The 18,740-nt window shown below is 41.7% G+C and overlaps 1 protein-coding gene across 3 annotated transcripts; it reads left to right on the forward strand.

Moving 5' to 3' along the window:
- The first annotated feature begins 264 nt into the window (after positions 1 to 264).
- On the forward strand, positions 265 to 18,630 carry tatdn2 (TatD DNase domain containing 2). Of its 3 annotated transcripts, XM_034223859.1 has the most exons (11): positions 265 to 1,240; positions 1,387 to 1,465; positions 1,589 to 1,637; positions 1,771 to 1,875; positions 1,964 to 2,083; positions 10,161 to 10,465; positions 10,602 to 10,994; positions 12,067 to 13,032; positions 13,117 to 13,244; positions 17,452 to 17,635; positions 18,131 to 18,630. In XM_034223859.1, exons 6-11 carry the CDS (start codon positions 10,172 to 10,174, stop codon positions 18,269 to 18,271), a joined length of 2,106 nt encoding a protein of 701 aa, XP_034079750.1. In that variant the 5' UTR covers positions 265 to 1,240; positions 1,387 to 1,465; positions 1,589 to 1,637; positions 1,771 to 1,875; positions 1,964 to 2,083; positions 10,161 to 10,171; the 3' UTR covers positions 18,272 to 18,630. The 3 variants fall into 3 exon arrangements, with proteins under 3 accessions (XP_034079750.1, XP_034079752.1, XP_034079753.1); XM_034223861.1 differs by lacking the exons at positions 265 to 1,240; positions 1,387 to 1,465; positions 1,589 to 1,637; positions 1,771 to 1,875; positions 1,964 to 2,083 and adding an exon at positions 4,411 to 4,577; XM_034223862.1 differs by lacking the exons at positions 265 to 1,240; positions 1,387 to 1,465; positions 1,589 to 1,637; positions 1,771 to 1,875; positions 1,964 to 2,083 and adding an exon at positions 4,796 to 4,820.
- The last annotated feature ends 110 nt before the right edge of the window (positions 18,631 to 18,740 follow it).

The raw sequence follows: 18,740 nt of genomic DNA on the forward strand, positions 1-18,740 counted from the left end.
TGGGTGTAACAGCAGCCAGTTTGAGTGAGGGGGGGACTGATCCAGAGCAGAGGAGTTCATGATTGTGGTTATGAGTTGGGAGATGTCAGGGAGGCATTCCCTGACAAATGTTGTTGGTATGGGGTCCAGAGTGCAAGTGGAGTTCAATCCAGCCATGAGGTTGGACAGTTGCATTGGGGTCAGAGGGGGGAACCGGGATAGGGGCTGTGAGGCGAAGGGGGGGAGCCAGGAGGGGAGATGGGGAGAGCTGCTGAGGAGGTCAGGTTTCTATAAATGCTGTCGATTTTGGATTGAAAGAACGAGAGGAAAGAATTGTACTGTGGGGTTGTGAAGGATGGGGTGGTGTTGTCACAGGGTTTAAGGAGTGTGCTGATGGTGGAGAACATAGCCTTGGAGTTGCTGGAGCCGGAGTGTATCAGTTGTGAGTAGTGCTTGGACCGGGCTGCTTTGAGTGCGTTATTGTACTGTTGTAGGTAGTCGGTGTAGGCATGGAGATTAACTGTTAACTGAGTGGCTTTCTTGTGAAGGCGTTCCAGTTGGCGTTTTTGTGATTTTATTTGGCGGAGTTCGGGGTGTATCAGGGAGTTGAATGCATAGAATGAATAGAATACAGTTGCACAGTTGTGTGCGATTAGGAGTGTATTTAAAAAAACTTTGATTTGAATGATTTAGGAATATCAGAGCTGTCACATCCAATAAAGTTAACACATAAGATAGGATTCTTTATTGTTAATGCATATTAAATTTCATGTTGACATTTATTTTGTCAGCAATCATCTTCATTTAGCAGCAGCATATAAAAGTATTCTTAATGGAAAGCAACACGTATAGCAATATCATAGTATATAGAAAATAGAGCAAACACATGGCAGTTAAGGCACATTCAACAGAATAGTCTTTAGCAATGTCGTTACTTGTGCAGGTTTCATCTGTATGTACTGTTTGATAGAAGCCGAATAACTTCACACAAATGTCACTTGTATAATCCTGACTGCATAAACTCACAGACACACAATGATATCCATTCCAAGTTGAATGTTACAATCAGAAATGATTACCGGCTCCGGTGTACCACAGCAGGGGTACTGTTGCAAAACATGTTGCTTAGCGACAGAGTAACACAAGCCATCTTTGTGTGTCTGTGTGTGTGTGTGAGTCGCGGTGAGCTGCCATCAGTATTTTTGAGGAATATGAAGGCAGGAGAAAGAACATGGAACTCGAGTCGTTTCAGAAAAGAGAAGTAAGTAAGAGGTCATCGTTGAGTGCTTTCTCTGTGTCTCTCACACACATATTACAAAATCTGCTTTACAGCCTGGCGGTGCATGATGATGAGCAGAAGTTTTAGACGCTAACCAATATTCATCATCTTTTGATTTTCTTCACCAGCATGACATTTTGGCCAATAAGTCACCCAGTCGTGTTTCCGCATCTCCAGACTGACCACTGGAGCAAAATGAAAACAATGGTAGGAGCACATGAAACAAAACACCCTATTACCAACAGGATGACAGAAAAACAAATGAAAGTCCCGATAAATATAAAAATACTTTGTACTCTTGTGATACTATGCACTTCTATTCCCACCTAGGTTCCAGTTTATCTTGCATCAGTTCCAGCTGCCTTGTTGAAGGACAGAGGTTTGTGAAAATGATCCTATTTCACAGATAATATAAAACTGGGCGATGACCAGGAGAGAGGGCAGAGAGTTCTCTACTAATGTTCTGTGCAAAAGAAAATGGGTCTCTAATTTGGCTTTATTACATGCCCTAGTGTATCAATCACATGAAGGTGCTCCAAACCGGCTGCTACCTCCTCTGACTCCGGATAAAACTTTGATTAATGATCCTGTTCCCTCCATGGTGGTGCCAGCATACAGTAAGGCTTATATTAACAGGTATTTAAATATCTTACATTTTATTATTTACCTCCATGCAAATTCACTATATGCCATTTGTTTCTTTAGATTTGCATCATAACAAACCAAAAACCTTACCTCAAGACATGCCGCGGCTCAGGAATGAGTTCAATGACCGTGCCAGGAGGGGCTTCTGCTACTGGGTCCTTGAAAAGAAGGGCTCAGCATGTAAGCACTGATCCAAATGTCACCTATACAAGAAGTGTCAGCTCGGAGAGACATTCGCATGCACATTGTTTAAATCACTTTAATTGCAGATTCTGCTATTCAGACTAACCACTGTGCGCTCAACCTTTACAGTTTTAAAGCTTTTATTCAAAGAGCTATCTCCCTGACTGACTCTGGTGCATGGTGGGGAGCAGAAGGTTAAACCTTTCAGTGTTATGCTTATCATCATTTGTCCAAAGCTGAGTTTCTATTCTTCATTCATTTCATTTTACCTTGATATATTATAAAGTCAGTGAACTAAAGCTGCAATGTTTAGTCAACTAACCACTCGTAGAACGTACGTGATCATTTAAAAAAAAGTAAGTTAAGTACTTTTGAATGGAAATGGAAGGAAATAATGTTTTCAGCCTCTCAAATATGACTGATTAAGACATTCAAAGACATAACGTTGGATGTGGAGAAACTAAGATGGACATATTAGACCAAATTATTTAATAATAAATAATCAATAGTGACAAATAATTACCTTTTTCTGTATTTTATAAAAGGGATGCACATAATTGTAAATGTCTACCAAAGAAGCATGTTGAAGAGGGACAACTATGTGTCGTGTACGTCTCTCACTACATTAGGATTGAGTGACTGATGAATCTTCATCCCTTGCTACAGGTAAAGGATACAGCTTTGGTGCCTACAAGACATCACTGGGATTACCAAAAGTCTGACAAAATGTGTTACTGTCGAATATTTTTGTAACCATCTGTCATAATGAATTTTGAATGCAAAAAAATAGGACTATATAATTTCACTTAGAATGTAATTAAGTCTCTCTTAATCGTATCAGTGTGTCGACTCAGCAGTCAAGACACTACCTAAAGGGTTATTATAAAGGACAAATAAAGAGCTGTACCTGTTAGATTACTTATTTAAAGGTCCCATGTCATGCTTTTCCGGTTATTAACCGTCCCCTTGTGTGTTATGTAGCTTGTTATGCATGCAAACGGTCTGCAAAGTCACAAACCCTTAAAGTACACCCTGTAGGGAGTAAAACTCTAACACAGAAAATACCTGTCTATGCTGCCCCAGAACGCCTCGTTGGATATTTGAACTTGTTCCATTGTTTTCTTATAGTGTAGTAAGTACAGTGACGTATTGGGTAACGTGACGTACTTCCTCACACACACACACACACACTCAATCCTTTCTCAGCTGCGACGGCGAGACGCGGCCTGCCTGTGCTCGTTCTGAACACACACGCAGACTCACAGCCAGGCTGCAGGTGTGTGTGTGTGCGCGCTCGGGCTGGGTTCAGGCTGGGTTTCGCTGTGTCTCGCAGATCCCCCGCAGCAACCAGGAAACGACACCAGTAAGCCAGCTCGCACTGTCCGCTCCAGCAGCGAGCCCCGCAACGTCCCGCCAACACAGCACCTAGACCCCACGCAGCATCTCATCTGTTTGTCATTGCTGGTGTCATTTTCTGGTTGCTAACGCCATTGTAACACATAATCACTGATGTTCCGCTGTAACGGTGGTGGACTCATCAGAACAGAGTGGGCGAGCTGACCAACCAGAGCACAATGGGCTCATAGGGAGGGAGGGGGGCAGGAGCTCCAGCAAGCCGTTTACGACAGAGTGAATACACATACTATACAGAGAGATGCTGTATGAGAAACCAATGTGAGTTTGGAAAATTGCACAATATAAATCTATTTTAGTAGACCTCAACAATGGAATTATGATCAGTAGAAATGGCCATGACATGGGACCTTTAAATCCAGTTTCACTGGCAGTGTTAACCAGTTTTTTTTTGTGGGAGTCAATCCTGACTTTGCTAACTACATCTAGTGTTTATTTCCACTCCTTAAATCTCTTTTGCCTCATGAATGTTGTGTTTATCTTTTTCATTTTGTCATGTCTGTTTTTTAATTTTCATAATCAGAATTGCCTCTAAAATCGTAAACATAAACTCATTGTTTATAATGTATCTCATCCACTATTTAAATGTGTGCTTTCCTTGTATATTTTAAATGTGTTCAAAACACTTTTACCTGAATAAATTGTGACGTATTTATCAATTAATTTGACTTGCTCACCCGCCTGGGGCCAATGCTGTTTTCGCGGTGCTTTCTGCTATTTTGTCAAATCTCGTTGGTATAATTGATGTCGCGACGAGGTATGTAGACCAATCTGGTCTTTTGCTTGCGTTCAAACAGGTTCAAACCTCAGCTTCAAAGCCTATATGGTTCAAACGGCCCAAATAAGAAACCTTTACCACCATCTGGCGGATAATTGAAACCTACATGTTTTAGTTGAATCAACTTTTAATAATGTCAATGAAGCGTTGTTTTAATTTGTTTTTGTTGAGAAACGGTGTAAACGGTAAATCGTGTAAATGACCGAGCGGACAGTGGCTGGCAGATGAAGTGACGCAGTTTTATTTTGACCTCCTGCACTGACTGGCAACTTCTACTGAGCCTTGCCCGAAAAGGTAACGGTAAGCTCGATAAATAAACGAATCGATGCATTTAACTGACTAGCTATACACGTGATAAAGAAGTTACTGTGATTGTTAACCCGATTTTTGACGACGGAAAATCATCTTTACTCACTGTTTTGAATAAACCGCTTAAAACAGTTAGCTAACGGTTAATTGGCTGTAGTAAAGGTGCTAACTAACGGCTTCGTTGGTTAGCAACACATCTCCAATGACTGCAGTGTCAGCGTATTATCCTACAAGGTAAGAGCAGACCGCTGCACAAACACTGCCAGACTGTTTACAAATGATTAAAGCTAACGTTACCTAGGTTTAACTTTTAATTTCACCAATCTTAACAATTTAAACTGATTGACACCCCCCCAGGTGACGCTAGATAACATTAGCTAACTTCAATGAAACAAATGGTAGCCATAATGTCTCGCAGAATATGTTTCGTAGTTTTACATCAATTTATTAAGTTAACATCTGAGAATCAGATAAATAAAGTATACGGTTTCGACAGTCAAACCTTACTATTGTTATGGTTATGTCTTGGCGATCCAGTATATTATTAAGGTTCCTTCAGTATCTTGTTGTGAGCTGCTGTTTTTCCTGGAAATACATCTCTGTCTCTATCGTCCATCTTTCAATATTGTATTATATTTCTGTGCTTAGACATTCACACATTTAAGCATCTCTGTCTTTATAATTGTTTTCTCTTAGCTTCTGTAAAGCCTGCTAGTTTTTATCTTAAAAATGCTCTGTATTTTTTGTATTTAACTTTATCAGTTTCTCAAACTAGTCTTAGACAGCTGCTTTTGGTCTCTAAATTCAAGAGAATTGGGCCTCAGAAGACCTTGAATTGGATGTTTAAGAAAATGTGGTCACCACAACATAGTTACAACCTGTCTTAATGAAGGACACGAGACATTTAGATTATGACCAGACATTAAATTAAATAATTTGTAACTGCGGGTTTACAGTTAACTATACTTAGGAAATAACCCATAGGATACATTTTCATGCAATATGCTATATACTTGTAAATGTGAACATTGATTTGGTATTTATCTGCTAACTTAATTTTTCACAAGATGATTCCTCATTATGGGAGCAATTATAACTGCATTTTTATCTTAAAGGTCCCATGTCATGCTTTTCTGGTTATTACCCGTCCCCTTGTGTGTTATGTAGCTTTTTATTCGTGTAAACGGTCTGCAAAGTCACAAACCCTCAAAGTACACCCTGTAGCGAGTAAAACTCTAACATAGAAAAAACCTGTCTATCTATGCTGCCCCAGAACGCCTTGTTGGAGATTTTTCTTTTTCCATTTTTTTCTTCCTGGTCATAGTGACGTAACACTGCGGAGCTCCGCACACACACATTCACTCAGCCTTATCTTTTCTCAGCCGCGGAGCTTTGCACACACACACTCACTCATGCCCCGGCCACACGAGGACGAAAACGGCTAAACGCATAGGATTAACGCAAACGCAATCGCAAAAAAGCTTCCGTCCACACGCAATAGTCATCCGGATAGTGTCTGTCCACACGAGACAGCTCCGTTTAGCTCCAACCGCTGGAGAAGCTGCAGTACATATGCAGGAGCCTGTACGTGGCGCTGTAACTTCCTCCACAAAAGCAGCGAAGAAGCATGGTTGTCATGGTTGCCCTTCTGTTTATTCTCCGCGGTGGGGGCCGAGGGAACCGGGCAGTTTTTCGCCAGTCAACGTGTATTAAAGTTTAAATCTTCCGACAAAATTATAAAAGTGCCGGTCAAAGGTCTTCTTTGTTATTTATTGAGCTTTAAAACAAATGAATAACGAATCTATATATTATAATAATAAAATACACGGAGCCTCTCTTTTTCCTCCCTCTCTTCGGACAGCGCCAGTGTCTGTTTCATGCAGCAGCTGATCCAGTAATGAGTGACCCGGCCGACAGTAAAAATAAACATATTTATATCTAGTTTAGGTGAGGGTGATGATCGGACTTGAAGTGTGTGTTTTACTCCGTTCACCGCCGCATCACAGCGGGAGGAGCTGCAGGTGAGCAGAGCTGCGTGTCTCCGTCCTGTCAGATTAGACTTCACTCGCGTTTAGGTCCATATCGAGAGAAAGATAAATAATCTGAATTCAGTGTGCAGTTTACTTTGACGCGGGGGTGAGCAGCAGAGGTGGGGAGAGGCGGGGCTATTGCCTCATCATTATCAGAAAATTATCGTATAGGGCGTACAAACGGAGCCGTTGGACCCCCCCAGAGCGTTGCGTATGCCGTTCTATCCACCTTGGGACCCGTTATCGTTTACGCAGTCGTTTAGTGCCGTATTCGGCAGTGGCGTTTTCTCCCGGAGGCCAAGGGAAGCCAGGCTTCCCCTGTTTTTTCGGATTGTAGTTATAATTTAAATAAATAAATACAAACACTTTGTTTTGTTTCGATAATTCTCCTTTGCTGTGTGTTGCTGCCGGCCCGGCTCTCCCCCATTCTCATTGAGTATTTTACAAAGAGTGAAACAAACAGCGCCCCTCTAGATGTTATGGTGAAACAGTAGATTGCACTCACTGTTGCGAGAGGAGGCCAGCCGAATCTAGCTTCCCTTGGTGAAAAAAAATGGAGGGATTGACCAATCAGATGAGGCCCACGTGATGCCCCTGCCAACCTGTGATTGGTCAGGGCCATGCCAAGGGAAGCTAGCCGCCTCTTGCTTCCCTTCAGAGGCGGCTGGCGGCTGGCGATTTGATTGGACACTGCCATCCAATCAAATCACATCAACATCAGTTTTAATACTGTAACTGTCATCACCGCCGTTAGAAATTATCAAGCAAATGAAGCATTATGGAGGGTGGAGATTTGGCGTACTTAATCAAACATAACTTTACTAAACTTCCGCTACAGCAGCAACTACAAATTAAATCAGATGACAGGCAAATGCCCGCACTCGAGCTGTGTGTACGCAGAGGAAAAAGGGAGAGAATCGGACGTTCAATGAGGACAATTATGTCCGCACGGAGTGGCTAACTGGAAGCGCTAAACTTCAGCGTCTATTTTGCTGGCCATGTCTTCTTTTTGACAAGGATTCGTGCTCCCTGAACAATCCTTGGGCAACTTCAGGATTCATCGACTTTGCCAACCTGTCACGGGCAATTGAGAGGCACGGTAAATCCAAAAATCACATAGATTGTGTGATTGTCTGCATACATTAATAAGTAAAATGCTTAAATTAATAAGGAGAGAGTTTCAGCTGGAGAGTGCGTGCGGACCTGTCGGTTAGATAACAGGCGTGTGCAAGTCCTGCATCTGTGTGATACAAATGTGTGTAAAATGATACCGGGCGCTGTAATCACTCATCTGGTTACGTTATTGACCACCCCCCGACCCAAAAAATGGGCTTCCCCTACATTTTTCCCCACGCCACGCTACTGGTATTCGGTCGTCCTCGTGTGGCCGAATGGTCTATATGACACTAAACAGTAACGCAAACGACCGTTTTCGTCCTCGTGTGGCCGGGGCATCAGTCTAATCTTTTCTCAGCAGTGGTGCTGCACAGAGCTCCGTACACACACACACACACACACACACACACACACACACACACACACACACACACACACACACACACACACACACACACACACACACACACACACACACACACACACACACACGGAGCTCAGGCTGTGAGTGTGTGTGCTCAGGCTGAGTTTCGCAGACCCCACGCAGCAACCAGGAAACAACACCAGTAATCCAGCTCACACTGTCCGCTCCTCGAGCCTCAAAGGGAGAAGCAGCGAGCCCCGCAACGTCCCGCCAACACGGCACCCAGACCCCACGCAGCATTCTCATCTGTTTGTCATTACTGGTGTCATTTTCTGGTTGCTAACAAACACCATTGTAACACATAATCACTGATGTTCCGCTGTAACGGTGGTGGACTCATCAGAACAGAGTGGGCGAGCTGACCAATCAGAGCACAGTGGGCTCATAGGGAGGGGGGGCAGGAGCTCCAACAAGCCGTTTAGGACAGAGAGTGAATACACATACTATACAGAGATGCTGTATGAGAAAACCCAATGTGATTTTGGAACATTGAATAATGTAAATCTATTCTAGTAGACCTCAACAATGTAATTATGATCAGTAGAAATGGCCATGTCATGGGTAGGGCTGTGCAATATAATCGATCCTGCGATATATATCGATATTTAGTTTTCCGAGAACGTATCGATATTTCAGCCGCGGGTATCGATACATTAAGTCTGATAACTGTGTTCGTTATTCTCGCATCCAGGAGAGAAGCTTTAAAAAGGAAACTGATTGAGTCTGAGAAGGTTCAAATGTATACTTTAATTAATAAAAAGCGTGGTAATGTTACAAGCAGAAGATGGTTCAGTCAGAAAAACAGCTGTGTTCTGGCTCTCGTGAGCGAAGGGAAGAGAGCGAGCTCCACCTTTCCAGCTGTTAAATATCCTCTGCTGGCTCTTCCCTGTGGGCCGGTTGGCGCTGCTGGGGGCCGGCCCTCCACGTCTCCAATGTTCGTTGTTGCGCATTACAGAGGATTCAGACATTGTACATTAAATATATAACTAAACACGCCTTTTCTCCTCCTTATCTCTTTCATGACTTTTCATTTAATACATTTTAAACGCTGTAATCAATACTCCAAAAATAGTTCACGGCTGGTATCATTTCCGGTAGTTCCGGATGTTGTCTCATGCTACCCACATCTGTAAACAAACGTATTCAAATAAACTGTACCTTCATTTAATATTCAGCAATAATAATATCTCGACGTCTATAGTTGTAGTGTTGAAATCAGTAGGTTTCGGTGTGCAACACTCAGTGTCATATCGCTACTAAATTCACCTCTATAGTAAATGGTATATTAGCCACATGCTAAATGTTAACCGGAGATGAAGGATTTTCAGAATAAAAGCTTAACAACTGGTTGTGCACAAGAACTTCTGGTTTTTCAGTATAAAACAGCATTTAAACTGACGGTATGTTTAAGGTACTTTATGCCATCAAAACATTGATTTTAATTTCTAACAAGTCCCATTGAAATCCCCCGTGTTCCGCCACCTGCTGCACCTTTTAATTCTCCATTGTGATACTGCACTTTATGTACTTACATTTCAAAGGTTTGTAAGCTACAGTTTGCACTGTTTCAATAAATGAAACAAATTTTCTCACCACATCTTTTGATTCATTTTGTCCAGCATTTTGCAAGCTGTAGACTCTCTATCAGAGCCATATATTGTATAATTGATGCTTTCAGTTTTCAGTTGAATTAATTCAATCCAAGTCAATGGAACACTCACAAGATGTCACCAAAATCACATTGTCCCTTTAAAATCTTTCAGAAAATGATATAAGTATATCGTATCGAATCATATCGTTGGCTGAATATCGTGATATATATCGTATTGTGAGCTGAATATCGTGTATCGTATCGTATCGTGAGATTAGTGTATCGCTACAGCCCTAGTCATGGGACCTTTAAGTATTTAAACAGTGATGTTTTCATGTTATAACCTTGTTGCCTGCATGATGAACTGGAGGGTTACACAGATGTGTTGATACCTTTACTTTGTATTGTATTAGAAATCTCAGACATGGACAGCCGCAGGAAGAAGTTGAAGTTCAAGCGGCTTCAGACTACCATCACCTCACCCACACAGCTTCAGGATAGTGATGATAGCCCAGGAACACCATCTTCCTGGAATATGTCTCCGAATGAAGATTCATATAACCTCGGCAGCTCTCCAGGACCTGATGGCCTTGGGGCAATGAGTCTGAACACTCCCAAGAGAAAGGCCAAAGAGCTTGGTGAAAGCATGCCCTCTTTAGGCAAGCTTAAGCTGAGGAAGCTGTCCAGGAAAAATTATGAAGAAATCATAACCTCAGAGGTAAGTTTTGCTCTGACCATCTATTAATTGTAGATCTATAGTATGTTGTTTAATCAAAGCTCAAGTTTTATATATTGCTATTTCTTGTTAAGTAATTACTGTTTTTATTTTGTCTGTGTGCACCTTTTACTATCAGGAGAAACCCATAGAAAACTCATCCAGGCAGCTAGGATTCTCAGAGAGCGAGCAAGTATTGTCAACTTCACTTCACTCTTTCCTTGTGAAAAAAAGAGAGAGGACACCAGAGGAAGGATCGGAAGCTATCTACAGCAGGGCACTAATAGCAGCCATTGGCAGCTCAAATGAAAGGGGCAGAACTACAAATACCCCTGTGACCTCACCACTGAAGACTCAAGTGCTCAGTCCTGCATCGCTTGACAGGAACCCCACACATTGTTCCCCAATTAAACCGGTGTATGAATCTGAGGACAACGGTAGTATTCAGGAAGAATCATGGGAGCCCAACGTTCAATCGTCTGAGGACTCTGAACCCCAAGGTGGTGGATCAGAGTTATTAACAGACAAAAGAGTAAGTTAACTCACACATATACGGCTACACCAGGGTTTCCGTTAGCCGGTAATTACCGGTTTTTAGCTGGTAAAATTTATTAAAAACCGGTAAATTCAAAACCTGCCGGTCAAAATGTCTGGTAATAATTAGGGAGGCTCCGATAGATCGGCCGCCGGTCATTATCGGCCGATATTCACTCTTAATAGTTTGATCGGTGCTCTCTATAAAGGCCGATCAGGAGAGCTGGATCTGATCGATATGGACATAAACGCGAGTGAAGTATAACCGGACACGCGAGAGAGATCAGATCAGCTGCTGAGTCTGATGGAGACACGCAGCTCTGCATAATCACCTGAAGCCCCGCCTCTGTTTAGCGAGCTGCAGGAGCTGCATGAGAAACTGACGGGCTGTCAGAGAGAGAGGGAGGGAGAGGGGAAAAGAGAGGATCCGTTTCTCCCGTGTTATTATTCAAAGTTAATGTAAACTTTTGAATAATGTACGTTATCTACTACAAGTAGTTTGTTTGAATGTAATAATTATGTTGTTTGTTGTTTGTGGAATAATTTATTGAAAAATGAATCTGAATTTTTCGATCTGTTACGATTATAAACTGAAGCAATATAAAAATGAGCCCTGTGAACTGAGTTTTAAACTGAAGCATATCTGCTCATAGTCCGGTAATTACCTGCTAACGGAAACTCTGCTACACAACTCTTATTATTATTATTGAAATATGACCGGTAATTTTCAAATGTGTCCGGTAAAATAAATTCTGCCCGGACATTTGACCGGCGAGAAAAAATCCTAGCGGAAACCCTGGGCTACACCACTTTCTTTTTGTAGAAATGAAACAATTTGTACAATTTTTGTTATTTACTTTGTTCTTGTTATTTTTCATGTGCCAGGGAAACAAAGACATATTTTTTTATAAAAGATGATTAAAATCAAAAGCCATTTAACTATCAAAGAAAATAGTCTAATGCCAAGTTTGAATCAGTGCAAACCTTCCCTGAAATCTCTTTCTTGCATTTTTACTGGCAAATGTTTTTTTTGTCATATTTTCACTTAATTTATTTTGAATGGTTTTCAGACTGTGGTGCTAAAAGATGAAGATTCACAGAAGAGGTTTTTCGATCCTCCCTATGTGTTGGTAGAAACAACCTCTCAGGACAAGTTATTTGCTGCAGAAAATGGACCGGAAGACAAATGCTGTGACGCTCCCCTTGATGTTGAGGAGTATACCCCAGATTCTAGGTGTTATTTCTCACCTCATCAGTATGCTTCTCCTGATACCCATCAATGGGAAAGCCCTCCATTGAATACCCAGGGAGCTACAACTTCCTCTTTCACCTTTTCATCCCCTAATGAAACATCTTGGGCCGCTGTGGAGAGGCCTTTCTCACCATCACAGAGGACAGTTGTTGTCCCCTTTAGGGCCAACCAAACAAACACAGTCCCTTCAAAGGCATCCAAAGTTTGGACTGAGAGTTTCCACTCTTCCGACGCTGTGTCCCATGTATCGGATCCGTATGCTCTGCCACTCCAGTCCAGAAGAGGACTGTGGAACTCCACAGCCACACACAGGAAGTCAGATTCAAGCTTCTTCATGCGTCACACCTTGACACATTGTGACCGTCCGAAAAGAAGACTATCCATGGGAGCTGCACCTTTTGGGACCAACTACCCGGGCAGTCAGGTTGGGTTCATAGACACACACTGTCACATAGACATGCTCTATGGAAAGCTTGGTTTCCGCGGGACGTTCAGCAGCTTTCGAAGGCACTACCGAAGCAGCTTTCCTCCTGAGTATAGAGGCTGTATCACCAACTTCTGCAACCCAAGGGCCACGGCGAAGGAGGCCCTGTGGGAAGGTCTGCTGGCTGAAGACATGGTATGGGGGGCCTTTGGGTGCCACCCCCACTTTGCCAAATTCTACTCAAGTGTCCATGAACGCAGTATGCTGATGGCCATGCGGCATCCAAAAGTTGTGGCGTTTGGTGAGATCGGCCTGGACTACTCCCACAAAAACTCCACTGAAACCCCCAAACAGAAAGAGGTACAGTCTTTGACACTGTGAAGTTGTCAAAAATATGTCTTGATTGATTTGTAAAATAATATTGAGTGTTGCTTCTCTGGGAAGGTGTTTGAGCGCCAGCTGCGTTTGGCTGTGGCCATGAAGAAGCCTCTGGTGATCCATTGCAGGGACGCTGATGAGGACCTGCTGGAAATCATGAAGAAGTGCGTTCCCAGGGAGCACAAGATACACCGGTATGTGTGGAGGAAAATAATCTGACTAACTTTCCTGTTCAAGTCAATTTAAGAAAATGTAAGTGTTCTTTTTATGGTTGGACGCAGTGTTTCCCATACATTGTTTTATTTGTGGCGGGCCGCAACAATTAAATATCAAATGGATCTCATAAAAAAGAAAAAGATAATAATAATAATAATGTTTTTTTTTGTTGTGGTCTAATGGATAGTGAGGTGGGCTGATGATCGGAAGGTTGCACTTGCAAGTTCAAATCCCGCCTGGAACACCACTACTAGTGTGCCCTTGGCAAGGCACTTAGCCCTCAGTTACTCCAGGGAGAATGTCCCTGTAATTGGTCATTAGGCGCGTTCACACCGCAGTACTTTTCCCCACTTTAGTTCCGATATAGTTCCGAAATGTTGCGTTCACACCAAAAAGAGCCGGAACTAAAATTAGTTCATGAGAACCTTTTCACCCCCTTTTCCGTCGGACTTTCGTGGGAGAAAAAGGTTCCTATGTCTGATTGGCTGGGCGGATTCAAGATTCAAGGCTTTATTTTCATGTGCACTGTAGCTACATTACATTACATGTTACTTGTTAGACTCTTTTATCCAAAGCGACTTACATACTCAATACTGTGGGCAATCCCCACAGGAGCAATTTGGGGTGAAGTGTCTCAGAGACACAACGACATGCTGACTGCAGTGGGGTTTGAACCTGTGCTCCCTTGATCCGAACACCAACGCTCTATACACTGCGCCACATGCCTCCCTACAGCTACAGTGTAGATATGGCAATGAAAAACGTACAGTGTTTCCCCTAGGATGGAGTCATAGCAGTGGTGCTAAGGCACGTGGGCCTAGCATAATGTGAGCGCGGAGCGCGTGGAATTGTTTGTGTGTGCGCGTGCAAAGTGCGCCCCGCCAATTTGTTTCTATGGCCGTTTCTCAATCGCAAGTAAAACTGCTGCAGAGCAACTATTTCAAGTATACTACGTCATCCAGTGGCGCCGAAGGACTGTTTAAATGCATGTTAAATGCCCAGCATTCTGTGCCACTCTATGACGTAGTATACTTGAAATAGTTGCTCTGCAGCATGTGTACTCGCGATTGAGAAACGGCCTATGTGTCTGCCAGCACAAGAAAGGCTCTTGAGGCCTAGTACCAGGGCCGGTTCTAGCCAATTTGCTGCCCTAGGCGAGATTTTATATATAAAGAATAAATGAAAAATCTCTACAAAAGACAAATACACTACAAAAACAGAAACTTATTGACATCAGTAATATATGTCAAAATGGCTTCAAATGTATTCAGTATTGTATGAACTTGTTTTAATTGGGGGGTGGACGTCACATCCTCTAGGGGGGTCTGGGAGTATGCCCCCCCGGAAAGATTTTTTTTTTTAACATTTGAAAGTAAAATGCTTCAATCTGGTGCACTTTGAGTACACAATTACTAGAGACTAGATCTAGGGGGTACAACTCTAAAACACCCATATGAAAAAGATCGGTTTACATTTTAATAATCAAATAAGTATGTGAACATAACCAATATTTTATTTTTGTTGTTCATTTATATCTTATTTGACCAGTTAACCAGTTAAGCCCTGAGCCTGTTTTTCAGGTTTCAGGCTCGAAAATGCCACTAACACAACAAATTATATATCTTCACTTCTAAAAGGGGTAAATGAATAATTATTTTTCTCAAAGCAAGGTTACATCTGTGAGTTGGATGTAGAAGTGTCAGAATCAATATAGATATTTTTATTTTAAAGTAAATTCAGATGGAACATAGTAAAAACATGTAAATTCTAATGTCCACCTAAAAAAAAACCTTTACTTATAGTGAAAACCACCCTTGCATGATGGGTTAGTAGACTAAAAGCTTTAGGAATCCAAACTATAACATATAATAAGTACCCTGTATCAAGATTGATGCAAAACAAGTAAAATTTGACCTTTTTAGAGAGATTTAGAAAAATAAAGTCTAAGCGGACTCACCTCTGGGTAATTTGGGAACCATCGGTTCCATTTGAACTTTTTCACTGTAAAAATCATTTTATTACTTTGAATTATCACTATAGGTATTCATTCCATCCAAATACAACTATTGTGAAAAAAATAAAATAAAACATAGGCTTACTCTTACAGTGAGCCTCTGAATTAGCCCCGAGCAAAAAATGCTAACCTATTACAGCACCGAAAATCACTCCTCGCTCCCTTATTACTTATCCTAGCTGCACATCCAACACATTGTTTATGATCGCAAGGAGACACAGAATCTAACAGTGCCCACCTGAACAGCCCAACACTGAAAGATACAAACTCGCGACGTTATCAACAAAAACGTACATCAAAACAAATGCCGCTAGCGCTAATGCGCTAGGCTAACAATGACTTACCTTCCTCGTTATCTGGTCTAAACTGGTCTTCAATGGCATTAAAACGATAAAAACGATGATGTAGTTAATCCATAGATTAATATTCAATGGGGCTGTGTCCCCTTTGAAATGTTCTGATAATCTATAAGCAATACAACTGCAATTCCGTTATCTGCTGTCCGCTCTGTGCTCCGTGCGCTCTGGGTCCTGCTGCATTTCCTGCTTCGTTACGTTGTAAACAATAAATGAAGTCGGCTGCGTAATGTACTTAAGCTGGCTGGCATTCTTTATAGTTTACGCAGGACCATATCTCTGGAACCCATTGGTCGATTCGTGTGATTTACACCTTTTTCTTAACCATCAGAACCAATAGAATCGATGGGCAGTTCCCAAATCTACGTAAACATTACCATAGCGGACGTAATAGAGAAGCAAACGAAGCATATCTGAAAGTGCAAGCCTGGACGGAAATACTTTATACCGAGTATATTGCCATAAATATGATGATTGATTATCAGTAAAAAATTATACGTGACACAAAGACATTGGATTAACCTTGAGATGCGTTTTTATTCCGTTGAACACAACTTTTGATCACAAATCAAAAAAGGTAAGACGTAATTATTGTAATATTTTTGAAAACGGATGTTGTTTACTTTCTCTTTTCTGGCTGATAGCTCCAGGAATTCGAGGTCGGACAGTGATGACATTACATGTGTGGAATCTGTGGAGTCTCAGCTTTAAATCGTATATCTTGTTTGTGCAGTTAAGATAGTAATAAGGGCATTTCTACCGTGTGTTGTGTGTAAAAAAGCGTTAGCATTAGTTAGCATTTTTTCGCTCAATGCTAATTCAAAGGCTTGGTATTACTCTTGTGTTTTTTTTAGCTAACAATTGTTCTTATTGTCAGTTAGCGGAGTTTCTTACCTTTTAAAAGGGTATGAAACATTAATAGTTTCATAAATGTTAAGAAGCCCTGAGACATGTGAGAAAAAAAAAACTGTGGGAGGGGTCCACTGGGGGGACCTTCGGGCTTAACTGGTTAACATTTATTTATGCATATTTTTGTATCTCTCCAACTTTAAACGATATTTTTGGTTTACTGTCCTATAGTATACATTGGAATGATTTCAAACCTGTTTTTATTTATGCTAATAATTATAAAGGAGTGCCTTGGAAATATGTGTTTACATAATTTGTAAACATATATTTGATTGAGACCCACTGAGATAACTTAGACTAAAATTAACTATCTAAACACTCAGAGAGTCCTTTACCTCACTGAGCCTCTCAGTCTGACAGGAGAGCTCTCCTCCACCCTGGTTGTAGAAACATCTACTTCTTATATCCGTTAGCGCAGCTAGCACCAGATTCTAATAACAACAGCGCCGGTACCGGTGCGCCCCCTCTCTCTCTCTCTCTCGCTCACTCTCTCGCTCCCACGCTCGCACTTTGGCTGTGAGCTGCGGGCGCCTGATAAGCCAACATCCCCCACTTTCATCACTTACAGCACCCATCGTACAGGGCAAATGAAAAGTGTAACCGGGGTGAGAATGTTGTTACATCAGGGCCAAAAATTAGGATGAGCACCAACAACGGTCAGAAATGTTTTTTCCCCTCCCATCACTACCAGTGCAGCGCCCCCCAGATCTGGCGCCCTAGGCGACCGCCTATGTCGCCCCTGCAACAGTGCAACATGAATATGTATAGGACATAGAACAAATAAATAAAATAAAATAAAGTAATGTATGAAATAAGTCATTTATAAAAAATGTAATGTGGTAAATTTTAGCCTGAACTGAATTGACTGAATTCTTGATGGTATTTTATTACTCATGTGGTTTCCAGGCACTGTTTCACAAACAGTTATCCGGTCATTGAGCCCTTCCTGACGGAGTTCCCCAACCTGTATGTTGGTTTTACGGCACTGATCACCTACTACAAGGCTGCCGAGGCCCGAGATGCTGTCCGCCAGATCCCTCTGAACCGCATCGTGTTGGAGACAGACGCACCGTATTTCCTCCCAAGACAGGTACTCTTAGATTGAGGTCTAGCAAAGATACACTGTTCTAAGGCTTTTTTTGTCAGCTCCTAATACTGGCAATAACTTCAAATGTCCACCAGCTTGCTTTTACAGCTAAACACATCTAAATGTATCTGATGTGACTGAAGCTAATGTCAGTTTATAAGAACGTACTTTTTATGCATTTTCAACTGACAGCTAATAAAACACAGACAGCCTTGTAACTAAGAGACGTGACAGTGTCAGTTCAGGGTAGAATTACTCGTTCTTGGATTTTTTATGTCCAATTTAAACCCAGCTCATGTTGATCCTCTAATGTTATCACATAATCTTAATTTCAAGAATGAAGTCGTCTATTTTGTTGCTATTGAATAAGTATGATTTCAGTTGCTTTTTTGTTAGATTAGAAAAGTCAAAATGGCCAGAATGGTACTGTTTTCAGCATTGTAGCCCTAAACCATCAGGAGTACATTTCAACTACATATGAGTGTGTCTCTCCTGCAGGTTAAGAAAGATGTCTGCCAGTTCGCTCATCCTGGGATGGGCATCTACACGCTGCAGGAGCTCAGCCTGCTGAAGGGGGAGGACATGGACACTGTCCTCAGCACCATCCGGAACAACACCGTGCAGCTCTACGGCATATAATCTAAAGATGGTGGTGGATACAAACTAGCAAGAAAGAGGAGACAGAAGCAACATTTCTTGAGCTGGTTTGTGACGAACATTTTATGTAGCTTTTTTGTTTTAGATGTACCAGTCCTCCGTGTAGAGATGTGGATGATCAGTCTCGTTTTAATCAATCTGAAAAACTCTATAGAAATGTAACACAAAAAAAATGAACACTTCTCTGACGGAGATGCTGTATATCATTGATTATCTGATTTAAATTGTATTCCATTGTTTATCAGAGAAATTCATTCCTAAGCGTTTTTTTAGGTTTGTTGTCTTTGCTGTTTTGAATCCCCTGTTTGTTCACATTTGTTTGGATATTTGTCTTGTGTGCTGTGTAGTTTGGGTTTAAACTGTGGGGACGTGTTCAAAGCCTTTGATCCTGTTTTTTAATGTTAAGCTATGGTTTGTTTACTGACTTGTATCAGAAAAGTTCTGACTGATG

The sequence above is a fragment of the Gymnodraco acuticeps genome, unplaced genomic scaffold, assembly GCF_902827175.1.
Source record: "Gymnodraco acuticeps unplaced genomic scaffold, fGymAcu1.1, whole genome shotgun sequence".
In the NCBI taxonomy this organism is placed as follows: domain Eukaryota; kingdom Metazoa; phylum Chordata; class Actinopteri; order Perciformes; family Bathydraconidae; genus Gymnodraco; species Gymnodraco acuticeps.

Excerpts from the sequence above, each read along its gene's own strand:
- tatdn2 (XM_034223859.1), top strand. The coding sequence starts at position 10,172 with ATGGACAGCCGCAGGAAGAAGTTGAAGTTCAAGCGGCTTCAGACTACC. Across the intron at positions 10,466-10,601 it reads AAGAAATCATAACCTCAGAG|GAGAAACCCATAGAAAACTC; the intron begins GTAAGTTTTGCT and ends TTTTACTATCAG. Across the intron at positions 17,636-18,130 it reads CGTATTTCCTCCCAAGACAG|GTTAAGAAAGATGTCTGCCA; the intron begins GTACTCTTAGAT and ends TCTCTCCTGCAG.